At 43.5% G+C, this 10,310-nt stretch overlaps 1 protein-coding gene across 1 annotated transcript in view; it reads left to right on the top strand.

Moving 5' to 3' along the window:
- Positions 1-2,458: 2,458 nt before the first annotated feature.
- LOC142015381 (cytosolic phospholipase A2 epsilon-like) overlaps positions 2,459-10,310 on the top strand; it is a 50,372-nt gene continuing 42,520 nt past the window's right edge. Inside the window, exons 1-2 of the mRNA XM_074998861.1 lie at positions 2,459-2,485; positions 4,734-4,806. Coding sequence (XP_074854962.1) covers positions 2,459-2,485; positions 4,734-4,806 — 100 coding nt within the window. The remainder of the gene's footprint in view (positions 2,486-4,733; positions 4,807-10,310) is intronic.

The following is a 10,310-nucleotide window of genomic DNA, read 5'->3' as shown; positions in this document are numbered from 1 at the left end:
AGGGCTAATTAACAGCCGGGCTTCAGACTGCCCTTGGCTAATTACCATTAGTTGATTTGCCCACATGGTCCCAGACTTGGGGAGGAAAAAATCTCTGGCCCATTAAGACACAAATGCCCCTAATTGTCTCTACCTCACAGGTGTGAACTACACCCTTGAACTGCCTGTGAGAACCAGTATCAGACAGTTTAATTCAATTAAACCAGGGAAGAAGCCTATGTGACCCAATGGGTATAAAGAGGGGTCCGGCAGACCCCCTATTTGAGCTCCGATCATCTTTCCTGCTGGACAGGAGAGTGGGGTCTCCCACGGTTCCAGGAGATGCCCATTTTGACTCCTCGAAAAAAAGGACAAAGGACTTCTTCCCAAGGGATTGAGAGAGAGGAAACTGGCCAAGCCACGTTGGTAATGCAGGGGTGAGGATAAGACTTGCTAGGTTTTACTTTTTATTTCTTTTGCACGCATTTAAGAAGTATAGGTCTATGAACTACAGTGCATGCTAGCTATTTGTAATCAAAGTATAAACCTTGTAACAATTGTAACCACAAGAGCTGAACTCGCGAGGTAACAAATAAAGCAACATTGTAACAGTAAGAGATTAACTTGTTAGGTAAATAAACAAGGTAATTGATGAAGTGGTAACCTGGCTCCTGCTGTTACTGTGCTAACCGGAACACACAAACAAAAGAACCCAGCTGCTTTTCAGCAGCTCTTAGCCTGGTCACTGGTGAGCTCTGCTCTGGCAGTTAATATCTCATACTAATACAAGGGCATAGTGGCATCTCACCTGACCATCGGCTAACACCCCTGCAATGGCGCTCTGCTCCTGGATGGCAGCTGCCAGCGTATGCGTATGGTAGCCGTGGTCTGTCGGCTGGTGATGGACCCTTGGACTGCGGGTGCTACCAGGGGAGGTGTTGTGTCCTCCCTGGGTGATGCTCGTCCAGGTCCCTCTGGCCTTGGGCTCTTCACTGGGGCTGCCTGGCTGGGTGGTGGGGCTGGGGGCAGGTGTAGGGTGGGAAGTGGGGGAACACTGTGGTCATACTCTGCACAGCCTCTGTGGCCCGTGGCCCATGTCCCCAGGCAGCGGGCTCTGGGCCATGGGATGGGTCCGGTCAGGGCTTGTGAGCCCATGCCCCCTGGATGGAGGGCCATGTTGGACAGAGTCATGGCCACCAGCCAGCCCACTGCGCACTGTCAGGACAGCCTCAAGGGTGGCCACGTAGTGGTCCCGAACCTGTGGGTGGCAGGCATGCCAGGTGCAGCTGTGGCATCCCCGAGCCCTCTCCCTGCATGCATATGGCCCATAGCTGTGTCCAGAGGGGGTGGGTGCTGGCTGTCACCAGCAGCCATGCCCCATAGCAGGCAGCTGCACCCAGAGGTGGGCTGTGCCCCTTGCCCGAGTGGCTGGCATGCTCCCAGGCATGGCAGAGGTGTGCAGCTGCCTCCCCTCTGCTCCTGGTGGTCAGGCAGTGTGTTGTGGGGCTGCAGGCAACCCAGAAGCTGTGTCCAGGGGCTGCCCATGGGATCCAGGTGGGATGCCCCAGTGGGTGCACATGGCACAGGTGCCAGGACTGGGATGTGGGTGCCTGGCAGAGCTGTCCCATCGAGGACCATAGTGCATCAGTAAATCCGAGACCTCAGTGATGCACCAGGAAGGGGACCTGCTTGCAGGTCCCATGTGTGTACTCCTGGGAGAACTTGGGGGAACCCTGGGAGGGTCCAGTGTGGTCCCAGGCAGTGTGGACCTTATTTCTAATGGCCAGGGAGTGGCTGCTGGAGTGTGGGACTGAGCACATGCTGCCAGCTTGCATCTACCACCCCCACCAGTTTCCTGCCTGGGGCTTCTTGGAGCCCTGTTGCTTTACGGGCAGGTGGAAGCAGTTTTTCCAACAGGTATCACAGAACTGTAGTTACACAATTAGTTCCCCTCAGTGCACTTACGAATCCCCCATTACTATCTAATCTTGTCAGGTGTTTTGTTCTCACTTCTCGACATGCCTCAGCCTCCAACCTCTCCTGTTTTGATACTCTATACTAATCCCCTGTCATGGCATTGCCCCTTGTCCTCCCTCTTTTAGTTTGAAAAGCCCTTTGGCATTGCTTAACATAGAAGGGGTTATATGAAAGTACAATCTTACTCTTCATAGGCCAGGCCCCTATAATTAGATGGATAGAGCCTCTTTTTCTGTACTGTCTCCCCCCGCCTCTCCCCCACAGTCACTATACCTGCAAAGGAAATGTTTCCAGTTCCCACACCTAATGGGAGGTAAGAGGTGGAAATTACTTAATTTTTAGAAGGCAGGGAAGGGTGGGGCGCTGAGTCAGTTTATAAACCACCTGCTCATTCTCTGCTACCTGGTTAAAGACTGTAAACCTACTTTGGGAGTTACTGTCAGCTCTGACCTACGCTCAAGTGCCACCTTTAGCCTCTGACTTGAACACAGCAAAGCTCACAATGGGGGTAGCTACCAGTTCATCCCAGGTAAGAAAGAACAAAATAAGATTCCGTGGGATTCAGATGAGCAGGCAGCTCCTGCAGTTTGTACTGCTGCCAGAGTGCTGCTTTAACTACACAATGAGGCTACGGGAGGCAGACTTGCTGTTCGTTCTCTAGCTACCGCTGTGGGACCTCCTCCTGTAACACCATCTGCCATAGCAATGAAGACATTTGGGTGGGCTCTGTATTGGCTCTGCACCTCCAACTTGATATGCAGTAACTCTGTGTTAGGCAGGTAGTCAGGTGGTATGGTGATGTGGGCAGTTTGAAACTACATATTCAAAAATGACCCAGTTTTCCGTGCCTCTGGGATAACTCTCAGAGGAAACTAGGGGAAAGGTTAAAACATCTAAGGGGTTAATGAGCGCTTCTAAATTTGGGAGGCAACCTGTGACAATGCAATAATGAATTTATAGTAACAATTGCAACTGCAGATGCTTACCACTGCCCTCTCTTGCTTTGTTTTAAAGTGAAGCATGCAAGGAAATCTATTGCAAAAGGTAGACACACATCAGATGAGCCAATACATAGAGCAGTGCAAAAAATGGGATATTAAGTACCAGCCGAACATAATAATTTAGGCTTTTAGTGGGGATGTCAGGAGGGATTGAATTTGCCTAGCAGCAAAAAGTTGACTAAGTGATTAGTGATCGTAGCATTTACTGCCTCACATACTAAATGTTCTTGTTTCTGCTTTGAATCCTTTCCTCTATCCTTTCTTCATTGTGAAGTTCTTCTCTTTTATTTGTGTGGATTGGAGCATGGGACTTTTATTCATTTCTTTCAAAGGAAATTCCTCTACAGAACACCCTCCCCTTGACCTCTGTGCTAGTGGATGTGTGCCTTGTCTCTCTGATCCTTGCTCAAGATGAGAATTTTGTCCTAGGTTTCACATTCCTGACAGGAGTATTAAGTGCTCTTCAGTTTCCAATGATTTCCTTACATTTCCAGGACAAATATTTCTTCAGGCTCCATCTTTGAAAGAAAAGTTGCCTCAACCAAGGAAACTCAGGATGGGAATTTTAGAAATGCCCATTAGACTTACTATGTTCTATAGGGGTCAAAGCTTTTTTTATATCCACTTCTGTTGATGTTATAGGCCAAATCATCAGTGGAGTGAATGGGCAGAGCTCCATGGAAATCAGTGGTGTTATGGTGATTTCAGTCAGCTGAGGATTTGGTGGATAATGTCTACAATATTCATGCTGGCATTTTTTTTGCACTGCTACATGATCTCCTATTGACTGTGCAGTGGGCAAAATAGTCATGTCCAGTCCAAATGTGACTATTCTCTGCTTGTATGTGGCTCACTGGTTAGTGTTAACGACAAAGCTTTAGATCAAAATGTTTTTACTTTTGGAGCTTTCTGGTTTCGGTCATGGAATTGCTACCCTTGAGTATGAACTGCCAGCTGTTGCAGACTCTGAAGAATGTGCAATATGTTTCTTAACAGTAGCTCAAGTAAAAAGGGGAAAGAGCAGAATTCCCAGACAGTGGACATTTCCAAGTATTTTTCAGCTGTAGCTTTACAGAGTATTAGATGTGTCATTTAAGATTCAATAAGACCATTTCTATACAGAATACATTTTTTCTGCATGGAACCCACCAGTTTAAATGCTGCTGATGACATAAAGCCCAAAACAAAAGGAATGTTTTCAAGTCCCTCAGTAACTGTTAGTCTGCTCAAATTTTTAATCTATCAGTCAAATTATGGTGAAGAAGAAATTATTTCCTTTGAGTTTGCACAAATTAATGGAACTGGTGTTTTTATTTTAACTGTACTGACTAGTATTGATAAAACAAAATACACTTATGTACACACACATTTCTATCCCATTGGATCATAAGATGTTATGCCACGACTATCATATTGATTGATTAATGCAATTTCTTCCTCAATATTTTTTTATTGACTATGAGTGAGTGGAGCTAAGTTATAACAACTAACCTTATACCTCGAAAGTGGAGTCTCCCCAGCTTACCCAGAATAGAAAGTGAAGCATCTGGGAAAACCGGAGGATTGACTAGTGTTCCATGCATGGGATGGATCTACATTACCATAAACCTGCACAGAGAAAGAAGAAGAACATGCCACAGGGAAGAATTTCATGTACAAACTCTTCAATAATTAATATTGAATCAGTCGAGGTGACACAATAGCTGACTCACCTCAGTGTGGCATTTATTTCTCTCTTTCTGTATATGTTCAATTTTGTTTGTCATTGTTCAACAGATGGAGTCCTCTCCTTGCAACTTGCTCAGTGTAAAAGTTATCAGAATGAAAAATCTGCGGAAGGCCGACCTGCGTGAGTATTTCTGTAGTTCCCAGAACTTCCTTGTAGATATGAAAACACTGGGGCTAAGTCTACCCTAGCATCCCACTTTTGAAAAAGGCACACAAATGAGGGAAATTGAAAATGCAAATGAGGTGCAGATTTACATATCTTGCATCTCATTTGGATATTCTTTCAAAACAGTGTCTTAAAAAAGAATAGGAAGAAGGGGTCTTTCAAAGATGGGGTTTACTTTGAAAGAGCAGCATCTACACTGCTTTTCTTTTGAAAGAAAAATATGCAAATGAAGTGCAAGATACGTAAATCTGCACCTCATTTGCATTTTTGATTTACCTTATTTGCATGCCTCTTGCAAAAGAGGAATGCTAGTGTAGAAACAGCCTGGTTGTACAGCTGAGCAACATAAATACCAGACAGGTTACAATAACAACAAAAAGAGAGGCAACCGCTACAGTCTACCTAGATCCCAAATGTGTGACCCCAGACGCATTGTGACCAATGACAAGAGAGAATGAAGTCTCTGCTATATAGCCTTAGCTGAGAGACAGCTGACTTTTAGGTTATGTGGTACAGCCCATGGCTTTAGCCCCTAAGGTCACAGGTTTATTCCCTTCTGCTGACCACTTGGGTTCATCGGCCTTATGTAAGCTTGGAGGGCATTGTAAAGTAAAAGCGCCTTTATCAGTGAACTTCTAAAATCTAATTACCACTTTGTACGCAAGCAGTTCTGGTAGAGTGCCTTGTCCCACAGAAACCATATAGCACTGTCAGATTGAGATGTACTTTAAAATGCACAAGAAAACCAAAGATCAGATTCTGCCCTTAGGATCCACACACTGAAAGGACCTGTGTGCGTGGCTGTCCCCTGCTATGTGGCTAAAAGGTCAAGCACCCCCTCAGTGCTTGTGCCCTGCCCTCTCCCCTGAACAGCACATTGTAGTCACAGCAGGACCAGAGATTCAAGAGGTGAAGGGCAGGTGTTCGTTATCTCATGTGTACTGTGAAATGTAACATAGACAATGGCACTATTTCTCTTTAGACCGAAGGGCTCCTTTCAAGGAGCATGGGGCTTAGAAGGATAGGTACCCAGCCATAGTTCTCTTGCTTGGCTTCCAGGGGAACACACTCCCAGGAAACCAAGGCAGAGTTTCATGGGGTCCAGAACCAATGCAGAGGCACAAGCCTTCACGTGGATAACAATTCCTCCCCACCTGATTCTAGGGGATTGTATTCTATGCACTAGACTCCCAGGATCTTTATCAAGAGGGCAAACCACAGCGTTTGACAAAATAACGCAGAGGAAAATTCTGTGAGGGAAATCTTGTAGAGTTTTCTGATTGTTTGTGCCTGAAGACATCATCACCCACTCTGAGAACCTTTGTTTAAAGAGAACAGATGATACCATGCTAGTGGAGCATAATTCACTTCTGTTGTCTTATAGAATTTTAAGAGGTTATATGAATCACTGAAAAATGCCACTATTAGTTTCATATTTCTTCTAGTGTTGTGTGTTTTCTCAAGAATAGAGCAGCTGGTGTAAATTTATTTATGTTTCATGTTTCTGTACCGAGGATTCTGTTGTCCAGAGTGACCATTGCCAGGACATTTTAGTCATCATCAGTGAAAAGACATAACTGTCTTTAGGTGGCACAGTTCCTTTGGAGCAGCGTTGCACTGCTCTTTTCCCAGTGCAGTGTGTACCTTTGAGTTGTAATTGAGCCCTCTCTTGGCTAATTGTTTTTATTCTCACCTAATCTCCTAGGAGCCCCAGAAGGCTAAAATATATGTAAATTAGCATTCTAATGATATGCTTAAAAGTACTTGTGATTCAAAGTACAGTAGAAAGAGCTGTGAACAATGATCTCTCTCCTTTTGGAAAACAGGAAGTGGTCCTTTGTCTCCTGTGGGTGAGGCTGTTTTAAATTGAGAGGCTGAAACCAGAATGCCACATGAATCAGCTCAAACTACCTTGGTTCGGAAAAAATGATGCAGCTTTGCAACTATTCAGAAGTTTGGGGTTCCCATGTATAATTTAACTGGTAGGGCTCAATACTGGGGTTTTTTTGGGTCCATGAGGGAAGTGGATGTGAAGAAGAGCCTTCTGATTTCCCACACTGTGGAAGGGTGCTGAAGTAATCAGGAACAAGAAATTCCACCTAAACACCCATTTCCTGTTGCTGAGTGTAAAGGATGAAGAACCACAACATGAGTTCCCAGGGTCCTGCACCCACAGGCCTGGTGCCAGAGTTCAAGATGTGTCTCAGAGCAATAAAGGAGGTTCCTTCCTCATCTTCATCCTGTCAGAGGCAGTTGAAATGGCCTATGGTTCTGAGCAATATTTTTCCCTGTTAAGCTAATTCTGTGTCTGTCTCCCCACACAGCTCCCTTCTAACAGGCCTTTGGATTACATTGACTTTACCATGCTCCCTTGCCAGCTCTTCCCATTTTCTTTCCATAAATATCTTCAGTGAGGGAAGGCAATATTCTTTATCCCATCCTCAGATCTGATTTTCTTTCTTCTTTTCTGTTGGGAGTTGACCACAACTGGACACTACCCTTCCTAATTCAAGAAGATCTTTGGATGAAGGACAAGGCAGTGGATGAGCCAGGATTAGAAATCACAAGTTCCAGGTTCCCAGACCTATATTTTCAGTCCTAGTAGACCATGCTGCTTGTTAAAGTCATTGCGTGAATATGAAAAGCATATTCACACTATAACAAAATATAATCTTTCATCAATGGCTCTAAGCTATTATTCACACAAAGTGGAATGATAAAATCATGAATAATAAGTTGGACAAAACCACGTTGAAACTATGCTTGTAAATGAAGTGTTTTGGTGGACTGGTACAACCTTCCTAATGTAAAAACCAGACTCCCCGAGAAAAATTTCGAAAGTGTGAGCGATCAAGAAGCAAATGAAACAAACTTTTAAAATCACCTCTTCTGAGGCAGATGTTAACATGCAGCAAGTTTCTACTGTAAACTGATTGCTTTGGCCTCCTTCCATATTTCACTCAGGATGTTTTGAGATGTATTCAGGACATGTTGCAAGTAGAAGTTGCAGACCATCTCTGCTTACTAATGCATGAGTAAAGGTGATTAGTAAACAAGGTTGAAATTAGTAAAAATGGTGGCATTTGTGATTCTGTCTTCCATGCCTGTATTTTCAGAACTCCCAAGCATTATACAGAAAACAATTCCTAGATTAAGTATTTCTGTATTGAATCCCATCCTTACAACTAAGCAGTGAGGACAGACCCTGTGCAAAGCCTTGCTGAAATCCTCTGGGTTCCTAGTTATATCTGTGTTTACATGAATGGTTCTAGTTGCAGGATCAGTGCCAAAATGACTATTTAATTTCAATAATATTATGTTCACTGTAATTCACAGAATCAAATTTGTATGTACTAAATGGCTCTCAGATGGTTAAAATACAACTGCCTTCCATGAAATACATAAATATTGGTGCAAAAGTATAATTAACCAGGGTACAACTAAAACATCTGTCTTAAAAAATGTTAAAATATGTTGGGTCAAATTCAAAGAGGATTGGGTGATGTAAATTACATGTTGGCAACATGTTACATGTTGGGTGTAACTTATCCTCTGAAGAAATAAACAAGGAGGGTGGAGCAGCATAAGAAACTTAATAGGAAAACATAAAAGGACACAAGCTTCACCAGTTTTCATCGGAGTAAGATGGAAGACTTCGTTAGATTGCCAAGTCAAATGCCTACACTACATTTTCCTAGTAACAGAGAGTAAGCTGTGCTAGTCTATATACTATCAAAACAAAAAAGCAATCAAGTAGCACTTTCAAGACTAACAAAATAATTTATTAGGTGATGAGCTTTCATGGGACCGACTCACTACTTCATATCATAGCCATACCAGAACAGACTCAATATTTAAGGCATAAAGAACCAAAAACAGTAATCAAAGCTGGCAAATCAGAAAAAAATTATCAAGGTGAGCAAACCAGAGGGCAGAGCGGCGGGGGGGTGGGGGGGAGGAGGCAGGAATTAGATTAAGCCATGTATGCCAAAGAGCCCCTATAATGTCCCAGAAAATTTGCATCCCGGTTCAAAACACGTGTTAATGTGTCAAATTTGAATATGAAAGAGAGTTCAGCAGTTTCTCTTTCTAAAGCAGACTGAAAATTCTTCTTCAATAAGATGCAAACTCTTAAGTCATTAACAGAATGGCCCACTCCATTAAAATGTAGACTAACTGGTTTGTGGATCAGGAGCATTTTTATGTCTGTTTTGTGCCCATTAACCCTTTGTCTGCGAGACTTTGAAGTCTGTCCAATATACAAAGCATCTGGGCATTGTTGGCACATGATGGCATATATGATGTTAGTTGAGGAACAGGAGAATGTGCCTGTGATTCTGTGACTAACCTGGTTAGGTCTAGTAATGGTATTGCCAGACTAGATATGTGGACAAAGCTGGCAGCAGGCTTTGTTGCAAGGAAAAGTCCCAGGACTGGTATTCCTGCAGTATAGACTGTGGCTATTGGTTAGAATCCTCATAAGGTTGGGAGGTTGTTGGTAGGAGACAACAGGCATGTCACCTAGGGCTTTCTGGAATGTGGCATCCTGATTAAGGATAGGTTGTAGGTCTTCAATAATTGGTTGCAGTAGTTTGAGTTGGGGGCTGTAGGTGATGATCAGTGGTGTTCTGTTCTTGGCTTTTTTGGGACTATCTTGGAGTAGCTGGTCTCTGGGTATTCGTCTGGCCTTATCAATTTGTTTTTTTTATTTCTCCTGCTGGGTAATTCAAGTTTATGAATATTTGGTAGAGATCTTGCAGTTTTTGGTCTCTCTCAGTTGGATCAGAGCAAATGCAATTGTATCTAAGAGCTTGACTGTAAACAATGGATCTAGTTGTGTGTGCAGGATGGAAGCTAGAAGGGTGTAGGTAAGTATAGCGATCCTTGGGTTTCCAGTACAGTGTGGTACCAATCAGGCCATCCTTGATTTGTACTGTAGTGTCCAGGAAATGTGTCTTTTGTGTGGAGTAATCAAGGCATAAGTTGATGGTAGGGTGCAGATTGGTAAAGTCTCTGGGGAATTCTTCTAGAGCCTCTGTACCATGGGTCCAAATCATAAAGATGTCATCAATGTATCTTAAGTAGAGGAGGGGTAATAGAGGACGAGAGCTGAGGAATCATTGTTCCAGGTCAGCCATAAATATATTAGCATATTGTGGGGCCATGCGGGTGCCCATAGCAGTTCCACTAATCTGGAGGTATAAATTGTCCCCAAATTGGAAATAATTGTGGGTGAGCCAACGAAAGCTCACCTAATAAATTATTTTGTTAGTCTTTAAAGTGCTACTTGACTGCTTTTTGTTTTGATTCATTTTCTTAGCATTTTCTTTGCGTCTTGTTTTGACATTCTTGAGGGATGAGCTTCCACCACTGGCCATGAGAGATTTCGCCACAGCATGTTTCCCAACATTAAGATTGGAATTTTGTTTCTTAGTTTCACCTCAGTAGTACAAGTCAAA

This window comes from Carettochelys insculpta, chromosome 6 (genome assembly GCF_033958435.1).
Source record: "Carettochelys insculpta isolate YL-2023 chromosome 6, ASM3395843v1, whole genome shotgun sequence".
NCBI lineage: Eukaryota > Metazoa > Chordata > Testudines > Carettochelyidae > Carettochelys > Carettochelys insculpta.
This window is presented reverse-complemented; position numbering and strand designations above follow the sequence as displayed.